Source organism: Lingula anatina, chromosome 1, assembly GCF_051362555.1.
Source record: "Lingula anatina isolate TDL-2025a chromosome 1, LinAna3.0, whole genome shotgun sequence".
In the NCBI taxonomy this organism is placed as follows: Eukaryota; Metazoa; Brachiopoda; class Lingulata; order Lingulida; family Lingulidae; genus Lingula; species Lingula anatina.
This window is the reverse complement of record NC_141767.1, coordinates 45,137,175-45,155,784: the sequence shown is the minus strand read 5'-3', so window position 1 is coordinate 45,155,784 and position 18,610 is coordinate 45,137,175. Positions and strand designations below refer to the sequence as shown.

General features: G+C 33.8%; 2 protein-coding genes across 10 annotated transcripts in view; one reads left to right on the top strand and one right to left on the bottom strand.

The window, feature by feature from the left end:
- Positions 1-782: 782 nt before the first annotated feature.
- LOC106176195 (transcription initiation protein SPT3 homolog) overlaps positions 783-18,610 on the bottom strand; it is a 49,683-nt gene continuing 31,855 nt past the window's right edge. For 8 of the 9 annotated variants that reach the window (XM_087000548.1, XM_087000545.1, XM_024075138.2 and 5 more), the window contains 11 exons: positions 8,144-8,228; positions 7,686-7,772; positions 7,017-7,116; positions 4,763-4,828; positions 4,359-4,420; positions 3,884-3,959; positions 3,446-3,567; positions 2,858-3,037; positions 2,481-2,624; positions 2,042-2,155; positions 783-1,687 (listed from right to left, as the gene is read on the bottom strand). In XM_087000548.1, the coding sequence (XP_086856674.1) occupies positions 1,643-1,687; positions 2,042-2,155; positions 2,481-2,624; positions 2,858-3,037; positions 3,446-3,567; positions 3,884-3,959; positions 4,359-4,420; positions 4,763-4,828; positions 7,017-7,116; positions 7,686-7,772; positions 8,144-8,228 (1,081 nt within the window). In that variant the 3' untranslated portion in view covers positions 783-1,642. Of the gene's footprint in view, positions 1,688-2,041; positions 2,156-2,480; positions 2,625-2,857; positions 3,038-3,445; positions 3,568-3,883; positions 3,960-4,358; positions 4,421-4,762; positions 4,829-7,016; positions 7,117-7,685; positions 7,773-8,143; positions 8,229-13,391; positions 13,426-18,610 lie in introns of those variants that run through there. The other variant, XM_087000552.1, reaches the window with a different exon arrangement.
- Positions 13,640-18,610, top strand: part of LOC106176201 (uncharacterized) — a 51,674-nt gene continuing 46,703 nt past the window's right edge. Inside the window, exon 1 of the mRNA XM_024075137.2 lies at positions 13,640-14,209. Coding sequence (XP_023930905.1) covers positions 14,170-14,209 — 40 coding nt within the window. The 5' untranslated portion in view covers positions 13,640-14,169. The remainder of the gene's footprint in view (positions 14,210-18,610) is intronic.

Here is an 18,610-nt window from a genome sequence, read left to right as displayed (position 1 = left end):
CATATTCATGCATCTGTTATATGGCAACTGAATAAACGCTCTTGTAATTCCAGTTTTCTTTTCACTTTGATTAGACAGATATGAAATAATGATGATAAAGATAGTAATAATAAGTGGAAATGAGTAAGAATACAAACATATGACACATGTATCTGTTTTGGCACTTCACAATTCAACTACCTTACTCTGATTTGTAAATATTGTCTTACTGTTTTTCGGATTAACAATATGCCACGGTACAAATATTCAAATTAAAATGGATTAAAAGCCTTGTAAATACCAGTATGTCCAGTATTTTGAAAATAATGGAATTTGAGCATTTAAAATTTTTCACCTGCTAAAAGAATTCGTCTAAAAAATTCCGCTAACCCACATTCATAAATTCAATTTGAATAAATTTACAAATTTGGTTTTTGAAAATTTACTTGAAATTTTGATCCATAGCAAGGCATATTTTATGTCTCTTGAACAAATTTGGTCGTCCTCCTGGATATCAATTATGAACAGAAAAATAAGAAAATTGACAATAACAGACACGAGTTTAAGCTACGCTTTTACAATGGAAACAGTTATAATTTGCCCCCTGTCGATCTGTTTGTCAAAAGTATGCTTTGGAAATAAGTTACAGGATGCACAATTTTTATTGATCTGCAGTGCGTGCGAGTGCGCGTGTGCCTGCGTATGCGTACGTCCGTTTCCACATAAAATGGCAGGATTATATGAAATTGGACATAGATAAGCAAGATAAATTTGGCCTAGGAACAAACCTATACGGCATGGAATAAATTTAATTTGACTTGCAATTTATTTTAGGAATTGTCTGTTTGACAAAACAAGGAACATTTCCAGACTCAGTGTTGTAAATAGCATTTTTACAGATATACAGACACATAAAAATCTAAATATCATTGTGAGAGATTTATAGTTTTGATACTGTTGAAAATGGTACCACAACTAGTGGCTAAACATTGAATGATTAGGAGGTTCACTGTGCTGGGAGCGCCACGTTTCTACCACCAAGTAAAACTACAGTTGTCAGCCCACGTGGGTGCAAAATCAAGAACTGTAAAGCTTAAATCACCCAGTCTTACTGTAGTTCCTTACAGCAGGAAATTGCTTTCAAAAATAAAATAAATCAGTTTCTTCAATTTGATAAATTGTGACATGTTGCCAAATTTGATATTAAAAAAATTACTATACAAAAAGAAAAAGTAGAAAGAATAGTGACAAAATGTCAATTCAATATGCTATAGTGAACTGCAATAATGTATCGATAATATTTGTCATAACACAAGAAAAGGTAATATCTAATGCCCAATTTTGTAAGGACATTTATTTGTCTCCAAACTTTTTATCAAACTTGTGACACAGCAGTTATGAACATGTAACTTAATCAATATGTGTCGAACAGTTATTCCATAAGCAAACCTAGAAATAGTTTGGAAAATATAATTACAAGAGTATGAGTAAAAAGCCTTAAAACTGCTTTCTCATAAAACTGGAAATCAAAAGTGACAGACAACCAAAACCACAAGTTATTTTGTTTGTTGAATGTCATTATGATACAAAAACATACTGCAAAATTATACAACTTTGGTGTCTGTGAAAAATCCTGAAGCCTGGATATGCATGTGATACTGCGCTAACAGCATAACAAAACATCTCTCGGTGAAGGGTGTCGGTTTTTCTAAAAAAGAAGAAAAAAATAATCTTCAGTTAAATTCAACATGATAAAATACTAGCAAGTTCCGTTAAAAAAATCAGCAATAAGCATTCATTTTCAGTTGTTATACATAAAAAAGGAAAGGGAAAAAGTGAAAGTATTGAAATATAATTAAGTTCTGAGAAAAACACTTCATGCATGTTCTTAACACACTCTCCCTACCACAACTCTTTTAAAACATCAACATATCCAAAATCGCAAAACCTACTGGTCCTATACTTAACCTTTTTCTAAAGATCCCAAACCTTGAAGTTGCACTTATATAAATAAAATAATGCAAAGAAAAAAAGGGGGGAAAAAGAAGAAAAAAAATCTTACAGAAAATGTGTTGAAGACCCCTATGGCCTGGCCATATCTTCTTAATGCCTCTCTGATATCAGCTGGCTGAATTGCTTGACTTGAAACATCCACAACACTAGGGGAACTGCCACTCTAAATAGAAAAAATTACTAAGAACTTCATAGTATTTATCATTTATTGTACAAAAGCCCTGTTATTTGATTGGTTAAAAACACAATAATATTTCTTACTTTTTTCATTTTTAATCCAATATAGTGCATATCAGACTTGCTACATTATTTTTAGGTAAGGCACTTATGTCAAATAACCCTGCGTAAGTCTGATATACACATACTGAAGGAACCAGTAAATTGGCAATTTAATTGTTCTATTGCACTGTATACTTCAACATCTTTTCAAATGTGCAGAAATGGCAACCTTGGATTTAGATAAAGCAGAAGAAAACCTATTTTTTTACCTTGTTTCTCTTCTTACTCCTAGACTTTGTTTGTATATTGGAGACTGTGCTGCTGCCCCCAGAGCCAGGGGTCCCAACTGTCCCTATAGTGCTCCCACTCAGTCCAAGAGGGTTAGAGGGGGTGGAGGGGGTAGATGGAGGGGTCTAGAACATAAATTGGAATTAAATAAATCAAAATTAGCAAATAAATGTAATTAAACACACACAGGCACACACACTGCAATACAGGATGAAAATACATTTTTGTACATAACATTCTTTTTTTGAGGTAAACACGTTCACATTGTGTACATCACTTATTTATAAGTAGATCTAGAGTACAACTGGTAATCTGTATAATGGCCGTCTTCAATATTAATACAAATCTATGCACTTACAGCTGATGGAGAGACAGGGCCAGTGGAAGGCGGAGACTTCAGTGCTAAGGCAGCACTGTGAAGTTGTAACATGAGTGGTGTTGGATCATAATTCAACACTGAACTAGGCATCAGCTGGTTGAATGGGTTGTCTACCTCTGCTTGCTTGTCTCTCTTCACCAGCAAAGCCAGATCAACAATCTGGAAGAATTTACACATGATGCAGAATTTTTTAATGACAAAAATACTATTTTAAAGCTGACTCCTGAACTGTCTTTCAATGTGTAAGATCAGCATAAAAACATCAATAAAGATCTGGTCATTTCAGTTTATACTTATCTGAAATTTACAAAAAAAAAAAAAAAAAAAAAAAAAAAAAAAAAAAAAAAAAAAAACAAGTAATAGTCCTCCATAGCAATAGGCCACTGGGTATAACATGGTTAAACTTTATTAATACTGAGATCATTTTCAGACTACAGCTCACCACTCTTTCTAAAATCTTACACAATTACAAACTTTTTGCAAAGACATCTTAACTGTGAAATTAATAAATCAGCTAAATAAGACAAGGGTTCTGTTTGAGACTAGTATAGTATATTTCTCAAGTACCTGTGCAATGCATTCATAGGCCAGGTAAGCCAGAGCTTCCAAGGCCAGTGGATTAGGCTTGAGATTTCCTGGGACCCCAGACAGCAACCAGTCCTTGAACTTTTGAGACTTGTACTTTTGACCTACAGTATGTGGGAAGAAATATTTAAAAGGAAATCTTTATTCAGACAACACAGTTGAATAAATAAATAAATAAATAAATAAATAAATAAATAAATAAATAAATAAATAAATAAACTTTAAGGTCTGACTCCCTGCACCAAGTGAATTTGGATGAGGCATAAAATCAACATTTGTTAAAATATTGCCAAATATACTACTACAAACAGAATCAAAACTGGTGTCTATAAGAAACAAATGTGACTACAGTTCTGAGTGTTTCATTAATTCGATTTCATTCATGACAAAAGAACAAGTAAAATTGACAAGCCTACTCACTGAAGCTGACCTGCCTTGCTTCACAGTACTGCATGTATTGGTTGGGGTCCATGTGTCGAGTCTGCAGTTCTGCCCTCTGAAAAACAATACACTAAAATAATGCTCATGCTTACAATTGCTTTTATTTTGACCATTTTCACACAATGGAGTATGCCAACAATCTTTGATATGCAGAGGATCCGGCTGATGATGATGAAAAAAAATTGGGAAAAATTATTTTACTCCATTAAAACTAAACATGTGTTGGTAATGCATTTATTGTTTCATCTGTACACAAAAAAATCTTTAGCAGTTTTCACCTGAACAATAGGGCAGTCTTAAAGAATTAAGTCTGTTTTACACTGTTCACAATTTTACAGCCTTTGCATATAAAAAACATTAGGAGAAGATGGCCAAACAAAATTTGGGCCACAAATGGTTGACAGACCATTGAACAGAACAACTTAAGCTAGGAGGGATATAATCAAAGGCATACCAAAGCTCTTTCCACTTTGACCTCATCTGGACTTTCATCATCAAAAAGGGCTAAGAGTTCACCTGAAAAAAAAAGGACACTTTCATAAAATATCTACGTAGATATGCTCATACCATTCACTTCCATATAATCTTTGTTAAAAGGCATATTTTATTACTGTGGCAACCTACCTTTTTCATTTCCTTTTTTGGACACATTTCCAATATCCTAGATGTTGTCTTGCCTCAAATTTCATATCAGAAATAAATTCGGCGTGCAACTCACATGTTTGAAACTAATGTGTCTGAAACCATGATATTTTGTTTTGCAGACATTGAAGAGAAGTGCCTGGTATTGTATTAAATAATTTGCCATACAAAGTACTTCAATCTTCAGTATTCATATTTTTTCAAATATTTTGTTACCTGTTTGGTCAATTGTGCTCAAAAAATCATAGCACACTTTTCTCCTTTTCCTAGCAGCTTTCAATTCTGCAAATAGAAAAAAGTTATTTCGAATACATATCTTTTATAATAAAAATAATACTGTTTATGGAATATTTTGTTAATTTTCTTTCCAAAGCTGTTGCATATAGGTTTAACAGTTTTTCAATGATCAGTGCTGCCTACATATATATTCACTCAAAACCTACTTTATAGCATTTATTTCTCCATCAATTCATGTGTATCAACCAAAGTCAAGACTGCTGTTTAACTAGATAAAATCTGAACATCGGGCTATACAAGGAACTAGAGAAACAAAAGAAGATTGATTTTTCCAGCAAAACTTCCAAGAATTTTGACACAGACTTGATCCAGCTTAACCCTCCAAATTAACAGGGTGGCATGGGCAATATTTATAATTACAAACAAATAATTAAACTTAGATATATCAGAACTTTATCCTGTAATATAATTGGTCGATTTTGGGAGCCATGCACCCGCATGTAAGCTGCGTGAAACCATATATAAGTTCAAATTTGAGAAGCTAACCATGGAAATCACAAAGTGGATAGCAAGTAGGCATATTAATAGTACAACGATCAGTTGTTTTTCAGATTATTTTCTGAGAATTCAGGATAACTGTAGCAAACCACATCGAACAGCAGTACCGCACCATTATTCAGAATTTAGCTCGATACAAGCAGGCACAACCTGCATAAGTGCCCAAAGTGTGTCAGTAAGCCCCTAGTTAAACAAATATACCATTATGAGCAAGGCTTTACCCAACGAACCGTCCAGCCTTCATTTGGATGGTCGCTGACATCATCGGACGGTCTATATTTTCAAAGATGTCTAGACAGCTTACCAATTGTTTTTAAAAAATGACGTCTTAGCTTGGCAGAGCGGCCGTGGATGAAGTACGAAATTTTCTTAGAGTAATTTCACGTTCCCAACTTTGTGATACGTCACAGTTGAATGGTACTTGGGGAGACTGGGGCTAGTTGGACCCTGGGGTAAGTTGGCCCCTCATTAATTTATGACAAAATAACTATGGGGTAAAAGAATTGATCACATCATTTTGTAAAGTGACCGTATCCAATAGTGCTAAGAAAGCATCGGCAGTGATTACAAATGAAATAATTAAGCATCTTAAAGTAACTTTATTATAGAGACTTGATGGGGGTCCAACTTACCCCGGGGTCCAACTAGCCCCAGTCTCCCCTACTTTGTAGTGCACGCTGTTATTCAGTCACAACGAAACAACTTCCTTAAGCTTACAAAAAACAACAAAATGTTTCCACTAACTTTAAAATACATATTCCAGGCCATATGCAGCAGTGACAAGAGTGACCTTCATGCGGTACAAAACACATTTACCGGTAGGCCCTAAACGAACTCTTAGCAAACTAACTGCCAAATTATGAAAGGGGACACCTTCCGGACCTTCATATGTACGGCACCTGATGAAGCTGATAGACAAAAAGGCAATTTTCAAAATTGCAACAAGAGATTGTTTGCAATCCGAGAGAGACGAGGAGGCAATTTTCATATCTGTTAAAGAGACTTCGTTAGCCAAAGAGCGAGACGAGAACACAATTTTCGTATCGTCAGCGGGAGATCTTTGCAATCCAAGCGAAACGAGAAAGAAATTCTCATATTCGTTCAATGGCTTTCGTTTGCAAAAGAGCGTCAGCAGAAGATCGTTATCAATTGTTTTTAACCCTCCCTCCCCATTGAAAATTATTATTTTAAAAAAAATATTTTTTCATTTCATCCCCCCGCCCCCCTCACCACCACCACCATTTTGGACAACCTGTACCCCAATCCTGGAAAAAGCTTTGGTTCTGGGTGAAATAATGTAATGGAACTTAATTAAATCGGCGGAATGTATTTAACTTTAACTAATGATTTTATTACTGTTGAAAAGTGAACTATGATAATTGGCACATTTAATTTATTCTGCCCTTTTTCTGTTTGCGTAAGTCTACTTTTAGCCGTACCTGGGAATTTTGAAAATCTGTGCATACAATTTTAAAAGGCTGCTTACACCCCTGACACATAACATATATAATGATAAGTGTGTCTTGAAAAAAATGAAAACAACATAAAAGATCATTTTGAACTTAAGTTGACCTTTAAAGATATATCAATGTATGATTTAGCCTGAATTCCCCATAGATAATTGTTTGAAATATTCGTTTGTGGTAAATTAGTTTTGACTTAAGTAGCATCTTGCCTTGCTCTCCATTTTCATCCTCATCAATGGAGGTCCCCTTCAATGCAGCTGCCTTGAGATCTTTTAACTCTAAGTAACGTATCAATCTTCGTAGCTTGCTCTGCAATTGTAAAGACATATATATATATATATATATATATATATATATAACTGAACACCAAAATAAAACCTCCTAAATAAATTAAGTAAAACAATAGTAGAATGTGAAGTTATGGGACAAACACTTCAGAAATGTATTTCATTTATTTTACAAAAAAAGTAATAACTTTCATCAAAATAAGATCATGTTGCTTTTAAAACTTGATCTGCTTTAATCTTTTTTTTACCAAACAAGGCTATTGTAAGTAATACAAAAATATAGTTTAGTAGATAACTGATAAAAAATATATGCAAAATAAATATATGCAGAATGCAAGAGCTTCAGGTTGGTAAAAATGTTTGATTAAGGCTGATTTCAGACCTTGACTTGCAGTAAATCTGTAAACAGGAAATCTGCAAGTCAAGCAAAACCTCCCTCTAATTTTGATGCAATATAAAATTGCCATTTGGTAGTTATAGGGTGAACAAATGTGTCAAACAGAGATAATGGTGACATGGACAGACACATGTGCATGCACATACACACACTTGTATACGTATCTGTATAACTAAATGTAATCATAGCTTTACCTTACTTTTCCTCATTATGAAAAGCAAATCTTCTAACCCTAGATACCTCCCATTTTTCATGGCATTGACCTCTGATGCTTGGATGAGCTGCACAAAATGAACAAAAAATAGTTAAAAATATTCTAAGCTTTATTTTTTTTAATTCAATTTTTATTCAATAAAACATTGTATGTGATAAACAAGGCTCCTTTTTTAATATCAAATAATTAATATTTTCAATTCACTCTTCAGTACTAACACAACACAGCTATGATGAAAATGTGTTGAAAAATTGTGCACTTTAAATCATCACAAATAATACCAAGGCTGAGGAAGCATTTTTTTTTCAAAAAGGTTTAAGAATTGGGTGTTGATCAGGGGTTAGAAAAAAAATGAACTGACATTTGTACAGTTATCTTGCATTCATTTAGAAAAGGCGATGAACAAAGAACTCAACAGGGTTTCTATTTTTAACTTACTAAAGCAACCATCTGCTCATGAACTATGGATTCAATGAGTTCAGCTGACGGTAATAATGGTTTTCTGCAGTCCCCAAAACCATGCCTAAAACAAGCAAAAAAAACAGAAATATCATCTTTATTTTATCATATTACCAAAAATTAAGAGTTTTGGTGAATTTCTACTAAGCCTGTTAAATAAGCCAGCTTTTTATGGCATCTAGTTTGATGAGTAGTCTAACCCATGATTATGATTTGCAAGTTCTGGAAACTTCGCTGTGACTCATGACCCCAAATCTGACCATCTTATTGGTTGAAATGAGGAATCAATCATTTTAGCGACACACATTAATAATAATAATATATGCAGTTACCTAGGTATAAAAGTATGCTTTCCATCTGGAATCAATCAAGTCAAATCTTTACTTTGGTACTGAACCAGCAAAAGATCAACAACAACAACAAAAACAACAACAACAACAACAAAAAATTACAGCAGTGTCTGCATGACAGGTAAGTGACAAGATGTATTTATCTGTTGCAGAAAAAATATAAATACTTTCTCTTTTGGAAATGGAAGACAATGTGGGCATTATATCCACAGGTAGGATGAAGTTAAGAAATAACCATGAAATTAACAATGCTTAAAATGCCATATTTCTAATGCAAAATGTATGTTGAAGGATTCTTCAATGATTTTTCAACAGCTGGCCTGCTTGAAATTTGATAATCAGCGCATATTTTATGCCTAGATGAAAGCACTTGGGTAAACAAACCACCAGAATAAAATGTTAAGGAAGACATCTAGTGGTTATATTTGTCTATGTAAAAGAAAATATTCATACAGATATCAAAAGAAATTCTGAACATTTTAATTTTGCTATTACACTTATGTTTGTTGAGTATATTTTTGGGTGGGGAAGAAGACTGTGTAGATAAGCAGACACTGGTAAAATTACGATAAAAAATTAGTGTTTGTATGATTTTTATGAAAATTAGGATATGACAAGTGTGTGAAAATATAAAGCTGGATAGTGAAAGTGGCAAACATATAGACCCTTAATAAAAACTAAGTGTCTGTATATATAAAAATTGCCTAGTGAGAAGGAATATCACTACAACTTTGAGACACAAATATTCCAATATATAACAAAACTTCAGATACCTAAAATTTATTGTGTTTAAGAAAACGGTAGTTAACAGGATTGCAAAATGCCACAAAATGACTCATACATGTTTGTATATAGTATCTTTGGAAAAAGTATTTTTTTCATCATTAAACAAGAGAAATTTAAAAACCTTTACACTTGGTACATGCAGAGGTTTTACTTATCAATTCTGTACCATTATATGAAAATTTCATTTACTAACAATTTTTTCTGATATGACAGATGGATAATTGTGGCAGTTTGGGGACATCTCTAAAATTATCTACGAACTGCCAGAGATAACAACAAGGAATTCAAGAGGAAACCCTGTAAAGACTGGTTAAAGAGACAAAGATTTCATTCAATATTGAGGCCTTGTAACTTTTAAAGATTGATTTCTCTGAATAGAAATTAAGTGCAAAAATCAATCAATTCAACTTTACTCCTTATTTCTGGCAATGATTATGTACATTCCATACTCAAATAAATAATAAACTTGGTAAAATATCCAAATGTTTATTGAAGTTTTATCATTTAAAAGAAAGAGCTTGAGGCTGATTGTGGTAGTCATGCCTCAACCAGCCATGATTGTGACTTCTCAACAAACACAATATCAGGGGTTGGTTTTAGGAAATAAAGTAAGAAAACCATTGGCCCTGTCTAGCACTGGGCTATCTAAAGCCATTTTAAGACAAACTGCAGGAAGTGAATGGTTTGAGTGTTATTTAAGGTCTGTTTCATACTGGAGAACCTATCTTATCCTTCATCATTTTGCTGAATGCTTAACTCTGGGATTACAAAGCAGATGGGTTCCAACATACAATCTGCTTTTTTAATTTATGAATATTATTAATGAATGCAAGTTAACCTTCAACCCTGTGCAGGACAGGGCCATATGGACCACCAATTCCTTTACAGGTATACAGAGATTTTTCTCTCTGCATCATAAAATGTTTTTTTAAATAAATTATACACATCTGATATTCATAGTCAGTGTTCATAAACTTATAATGATTAGATCATATTATTCAGTGGCACTTATTTCTTTTCTCACTCCAGTCAGTTCCATTAGGCACTAGCCCTAGGCAATTACCCACCTACAACAGGCTGGTAAAAAAAATTTTTCAATTTTCATATAACACTAGCTCACTAGACCCTGATTGCCTGGGAGGCTAGTAGCCTAAAAAGATTTTGTCACAGACTGTAACTTTGACTTAAATGATAAAATATAGATGCTGTACTTCTTTCAGCAAACTGTGTAATTACAATAAGTGCACATAACCATGGGAAGACGTCCTCAGTTTCAATGAATATTCACCAGGCAGCAGCAGGAATAGATTTAACTTCTGGATAGAAATGGTAATCACTGGGTGAGTTAAGCCATCACAATAACACTAGAAACAGGCCTGAAAGGTCTCTCTCTGCCTTAGAGCAAGAAGCTGTAAAGAGAGTCACGCAGAGGTTTAGACCACTTATGAGGATCGAATTTCAAAGGACGTCACTTCGAAAAGAATGTTGCGATCTGATTGGACGAGAGAGATAATTGATGTCCCGTTTCTACTCCTTCTCTTTACATCTTCTTGCTTAGAGCTAAGATCTAATATACGTTTATTAGATCTTAGCTTAGAGTAAATGTTTCTTGAGAGAATCAATTAGAGAAACCTTTTTCAGTGACCAGTGAAATTCATCTACAGCTATCCACGTAAGAGGCGCAGTTTTAAACAGTTAACCTCCACTTTACCTAAAGCAAAACTTGAATTTGTCACAAATGTGACAAAAGCCCTGCAGCTCCTTGACTGAGCACATGCAACTGGACATAATACTGAGGCTATATTACTTTTTTCTAGGGGCAACCTGCCTCTTTACCAAACAAAGCCACTCAGTAAATTTAAAGTCAAACAAAAAATACAGTTTGGCAGTTACTGGGCGACCATTATGTGTGGGACAGTGACAACAATAGACCAATGACCTTGGCCTTTGACCTGAATAGCTTAGGGAAATGTTTGCTGGCCATGACCAAATAAATAAATAAAATTGCCCACAGAGCAAGGACTTGCAAACTATAACACTAACACATATAAAAACATCACAAAAACAAAGAAATGACATAATAAGAAGTTTATTTAAAATCATTTTAACCAAAAGGTTGAAGTTATACAAATATATGTGTTCAAATAAAAATTAAAAATAAAAATATTTACATTCAGAACAAATTAAGTTCAAAATAAACACAGACTTCTAAAGGTTAGTTAAAGAAAATGGGATAAATATGTTACCTAATCTTTGTCTTGAAATTTTTTTGCATAAAGAATCTGGTTTGGTTGTTATATCTTAACTTTCTATAAAATCTGGTGGTTAAAAGATAATTCAACTCATTTTTGTCATTCTTAATTTTGTGAAAGAAGGATTTGCATAGTTCTGTGCATTCACTAGGGCATCAATATAAGATAAATCAGGAAATATAATTCTGAGTGCCCTCAACTGAAAAGATTCTTTAATTATATTGCACTGCTCACTAGTTAATCCAGGGTGCCACAAAGGACAATTGCATTCCACAGGAAACTCATTACTTTACTCTTAACTTTTCTATCTTTATTACAAAACTTCCAATAAATTGTTTCAGTTTGTTCACATTTCTAATAGCCCCAAATTTTTACTTATATATAATTTAGTAACACAGGATTGGTATAACAGCAACAAAAAATATAGAGACTGTGTTAAATGGACATCAACTTGGATAAAAAGTCTCCAGCACAAAAAGGACGACAAAATCAAATTAATCAAACATTAAACTACAGCACAATATCCCCAGCTCTTTATAACATAGGTAAGCACTGAGTTTTGAAGGCACCTTTTTGACTAGCAACCCATTCCCTGTCTAGGTGTCTCTCAAACTCTTAAAGCACAAAAAAATGCATTCTTTGTGGAAATATGAAAATGAAGCCTGGTGGAATATGTGGTTCAAATATTGGCAATTCCACGAATTATGTTAAATATTCACAAAAAATGTGGGTTACTATGAGAACTAAATTTCTATCTTAAAAATTCTAATTATTGCATTTGAGGTTAAATCACTGAAAATTTGTGGGTGGAAAGTGGGAGGAAAGATGTCTCCCAACTCACAAAAAAAAAAGAGAGACATAATGAAGAAAGAATTGATCACAATTTTGGACTCTCAATCTCACATAATAATAATAATAATAATAATAATAATAATAATAATAATAATAATACTTTAAATATTTTTTTCACATTATGACTATTTTTCCATTATTATTTTGTGGCTGAATAATATGGAACACTATATAAAATACCTTTATATCTGACTTGATTAGGTTCTGACATTTGACAAAACTTCTGAATGGCTCCTACTTATCTAATTATGCAGTGCCCTACGGTTTGATCTGCTTAATCACTAACTTTGCATAGATTCAAACCGTCTAGGTAAGGCCTCTTAGCAACTTTAAAACAAACAGTAATACAATCATGGTGGAGTATCAACTAATATTATACATAGGCACACTGGCAACAGTTTACTTATTTATAGAATGTCTGGAATCTGGCTTCCTTATCAACCAAAATGATACCCAAGCTTCTGAATGGTCACCAGCTTAAATCAGTGACATACACTTGTAGTAAGATTGACATGCATGAGTAGTAAGATTATATGTTGATATACCCATTTATTAAGGTTCAAAATATATAAACAAAAGCATTAAAAGATTAGGTTCTGCAATTAGTTGGTATTAGAGATTATTTTTGGTGATAAGAATCTCCTCTGGTAAAATTTCAGATAATTGAATTTCATGAAAAAAAAAAAAAGCTCAATAGAATCATGTGTTACTATTCTTTTGGCAACAATATAACAGCCAGCTGTTTCTCTACTACTGATATCTTGAAACTTTGTTCAATTTATCTCACACATCACTGCTGAGCCTCTCTCTTAGCCAACATCAAGCTGTATATAAACATGCATTTATATAATATAACTACATAGAACCTTTTAAACAAATCTAATCATTCGTTTAATTACATTTTATCCCCTCCCCTGTCCCCTGAAATGAAACAACACACAATCCATGCATTGGAATGACAAATCATTCTGACAACAGAAAAAAAACCTCTTGGATTATCTTCTGCTCCACTTCATTTTTTTCTCCTACTCTGGCAGAATCAAGTATAACATGCACAAACAAACATGCATAGGTATGACTCAAATAATTATCATGTTAGCAAAGGCGTAATAAAATCTTGTTGTTGAGATACAGGCAGGGTTGGTGCCAGAATTCCACATGGGGATGACTCAGAAATGAGAGAGCTGGCTGCAGCACATGATACTGCTACTGAGTGTCATAGTTCTGAACACAGAGGGGAAAGAGAGAGAGATTGAAAGAGAGAGTTGGAGAAAAACAGCTAGAGAACGACCCCATTTTAAGGAAAAAATCAACAAGGCTCTGTCACATGCAAGGGGGTGACAGTACCACAGCTGCAACAATATATCATCCATATATATATCAAGAGAGGAGAGAGAGAACAAGAAAAAGCAATAGACAGAGACTTCTGGGCAGCTATAAAAATAATTTTGCTTCAAACCTTTGCTGTTACCCTTACTCTTCCTGCAGGTAAATCAGGAAACAGAGAAAGAGAGAGAAAGAAAGGACTGAGTGTAGTAGAAACTGCTGTGAGTAGCTTATACATTAATGAAACTGGCAGAAAAAGAATATAAAAAGAGAAAGAAATAAGGAAAGAAGAGAGACTAGAGAGACTAGAGAGATAGGGGAAAGAAAACTATAAAAGCAAGACCTGCTGCCAGCTGCTGTCACAGAGACACACACACAGAGTTGTGGTTGACTGCTGCTGTCAGGCTGTGGCACACTTCAAGTAACGTTACCTAAGAAGATGGCAGCTTTTCCACTACTGATGCATCTGTGGTCAAGAGGTAGGTTAATTATTGTACCACCAAAGACAATCAATCAGGGATAGAGTTATGTTTTTTTTTATTTACATTATTGCTAATGCATTCAGACCAAAACCTGTTTTTGACTGAAAATTAATCTATGCTGTGTCATCATATGATTAGATTTGTGCACATGTGCTTTCTCAGTAAACTGGTTGTCTGAAGTTTATCAAAATGGTTCTTGTCCAAGTATTCACCCAAGCAGCCTCTGCCCCTTGGCAGATATATATTTTTTTCTCCAAGATCTAGAGCATCACTGGAAGGTAGCATTTCTCATTACAGGTGTGATGGCATAGTTGACACTAAGTTGACACTAAAGAGACAACTTGTGCTTAGAAATATAAGCTGACAAACATACAATGACACAGAAGTGTCAAGATATGATAACACCATGAGGACACAACATGCTTTTATCCTGAAAATATTATTTTTGCATTATATATATATATATATATATATATATAGTTGCATGGCAACCTGAATCCTGGTAGTAATACTTCCTGGTTGACACAACCCGCAAAGCACAGAAAAACGGATCAAGACTTGATCTGAATAAGTAAAAATTATTTTTGGCAAATCTCTAAATCTCTTACAAAGCATTTTATCCCTGATATAATGTTTTCATGTAGATACTCCACTTGTCTTTAATGCACAAAGAAATAATCCTGACATTGTGGTGAAAAAAGACAATGACACAAACTTTTTCTACCCAGATATCCAGTTAATGGTTCAAGCCTACACCAGGAACTAACTCCCGATCAATTAATCTTTTAACCATGTATACTTGCATAACTGGGTGGTAGAGGGAAAACTTGAACTGTCTTATGTATCTAGAGTTTCCAATACTTAACTGTATCATTCAACCCTTCAAGATACTGGTAGTTCAGAAAACATTTTCTCACCATATTGCACACCTACACACTAGGGTAAATGCTCAAAATATTAATCTGAAGTATATACATGCCAAGATAAATATGTAATTCTTAAGTTTCAAAAAAAATATGAAAGAAGGTCTATCAGACTCAAACATGTTTTTTATTGAGGAAAAAAAACTTGATTACATGAACTACATCACAAAGATATATTTATTACACAGCCCTTAATCTCTTTTTCAATGCAGACTAGATCAGGTTCAGAGGTTATATATGAATATTTATTTTTTTAAATATAGTTTGCCAATATGAAGTTTTAACATTAATCTTGTATACTGACAAACTTTTTTTATATCTATATATCTATAGTATAATAAAACGTGCAAGGTAAAGTGAGGTAAATCTCCAGGTAACGCTGTGGCTGTTTGTGGCTATTGTGGTAAGAAGCAGTTGATCGTGGTTTGCGGCACCATCAAAATTGCATAAGTAAAGGCCCGCTTGTAGTGGAGATGGTTTGAACTAACTTATTTACCATACAATACTGAATGTACATGTGCATTAAAAAGTTGGTAGAAGATAACTGGAGTGACCAGTAAAAGGGAAAAAAATCAATTCCAGTGATAGCTGTATAAAGACTTGAATATCAGTCAAATAGTATTTCAAAAATTGTGATATCTCTTCAAATATAAAAAAGAGCTTTGTGTGTGATTGCAGCAGGTCTGAGTTTTGCAATTTTGCAGAGGCACAGGTCAAGTTAATATGAACTATCCCCCCCAGACCATTTGACAATGTCTAAAAATAAAGCCAGGATTAAGGTGTCTTGGTGCCCAAAGCCTTTCAGATTCATAATTTTATAATCACAAAAATAATATATTACTATATAGCATCTGTGGTGCTTTTACTGCATAGAATAGAACTATATAGAGTAATCTGCTTTTTGTTGTTACCAACAGTAGGATTGCTCTAATTTAAAAATATTGACTAAAAAATACAGTATCTGTAAAATTCACCATTTTCCCCCCATTGAAACGATCTAGTTTCCACCATATACTCAGGTACCAAGCCTCCAATACACCTCTCAAAGCAAAGGCCTAATTCACTATGACATGTATCAGCATTAAGTGAACAAGTTTATTTTTGTACAGGCATCAGTAGAGGAAGTTTTAATTAAAAGTTGTACAATTATGTAGATCATTACTCATTAATTTACTCAAAGGGGGGGGGGGGGGTTGAAGGTCAAGTTCACCTTTGTGGTCAGAAAGGAAGCCCATATCTGGATGCCAGCCACATTTCTGGTTGCTCATTGATTTGATATCAAAACCAGAACGTGTGTGACCAAAAGGTAGGCTCTTTTAAAACCCCTGCTTCACACTTGTGATGTTGGCTTAAACGAGGGTCCAGGAGGTCTGGTAGTTTGTATCTGACTAGTGTGTGTGGGTATGTGTGGACACGGTTGCATGTGTTTTTACGTTTGGTGAGATACTCACATGTTCCTGCCTGCTGATGTATATAAGCGCACTCATTCCAGGCAAAGTAAAGTGTATTTGTGGCCAAGTTTGCAAGTTGTATGGTTTGAATTAGTACAGTCAGTTTAAAATTCAAGAAAAAGAGGTATAAAATATATCATTCTTAAAATACAATATCCCACGCAAAGTGAATTTTTTTTTACTTATGAGTAAGTTAGAATTTTTATCATTGCATACGAAGTGTTTTCTTCCTTAATGATGTAAACCAATGATAAAAACTTTTAAAACAAATAATTTGATGTGTGTGTGTATGTGCGTGCGCAAATGTGCCATGTAGTTGACATTGCTGACAGCAATCTTCTGATAGCAATTAATAAATAAAACTCTTCAACACCCATATATGTAAGTACTCTAATACCACAGCAAATGACATTTGATTTCATACATTTATGTTATGTGCGTAAATCTAGGCTTAAGTGTATCAGTAGGTACATCTGGGGAACTGTCTCAATACAGTGGTATCAATATCTTTTCTGTTCTCAGAATGGAAGATGGGCTAAATATGTGGAAAACAACAACAAAAACACTCATAGAATGCACTTTTTTCACCTTTATTAATTTCAATAATATGGCCAAACCATAAGGAGTCATACGAACCCACCAGAGGGTGTTTCACCTGATCATAACTCTAGTATGGGCCTGTTTGATCATCCTTTCATGATCATGTTTTTCAGGGTCAGGGGTGGGGGTTTAAGAATAGAGGCAAAAATGATTATTTCCACTCCTTGTTTTAGGCACATGAATTATCCTATTAAAACAATATCATTATTAAACAGTTCTTTATAATCCCCTCTCAGTTCACTCCATACTTTTACCAAAAAAAAAAAAAAAAAAAAAAATTAAATTAAAATAATGGAACATCTACCTGTTAACCAGCCAGACGTAGCAGCTGGCATCAATGGAGTCAGTTCTAGATTCTTAACGAAATTTGTATGCATATGCGGGTGCTGTGATGATAAATTTAACATCAAAAGCCTCAATAGTGACATCTGTGACCTTCAGCAAAAACCAGAATTCATGATTAATATTTTTCAATCAATTTCACCTCTGGTGATTTAAACCATTTGCAGAATTTATAAACAAAGGTCTTAAAATAGTCTATTTGAAACTTGGAGTTAACAATTTATATTAAGTGTGTGGTTCTCTAAAGTCAAAATTTCACTCCCAATGAACACCTCATATATTCTTTAAATTCTAAACATCCTAGAATATTGAAAAAAAAATATTTTCTAACCTGTTATATGCTGTAGTTATTCTGGGCAGCAGTGAGTTAAGATAACTCAGAAACCATACTCACTGCAGCTCAATGTCACAGTGGCTTCACATTCTAGTCAAATACTGTGTTACAACATTGCAAACCACAACATTGCCACTAGTGGGTTATAATCATCCTAAACTGTGGAAAACCTCAATACAATTTACTTACTAGTCACTTGACATAATTGATTCCAGGGAGTATAGGCTTCTGCCCTGCAAGGGGGGGGGGGGGGGGGGGGCAACTCCAACTATGCCAAAACCTTACACAATTATAAAACCAATGGGATAATTATGTAAGATTTTGAAAAAAAAGTTGATTTAATATGTTGCAAATTGTAAAACTGAGTACCTCTGACATTGATCAGAGCACTTCTGAAGTGGTGCGGAAGTTGCCAGCCCATCATAAGGCCATCTGTATCAAAAGACAAGTAGCTCTGTAAAGGTGATCACTAATAGTGCAAAATATATAAAACATATATGTTTTCAAAATGTTTTTTTTTTACTTCCTTATCTGAATTAAATTTTATATCATACAACAGTAGAAAATGACATTCCCTTAAAAAAAACACAGGAAAAAAAGAAAAACACAAGCAGCATTAAATCAGCACTCCCAATAAGTTTTTTTAAACCTCAAATTATACTCATTCATAATATTCACTCATTTTCAAAACTTAACACCTATCTGACTTTTATATTTATATTAGATATGTCACTGTATAATCATAACA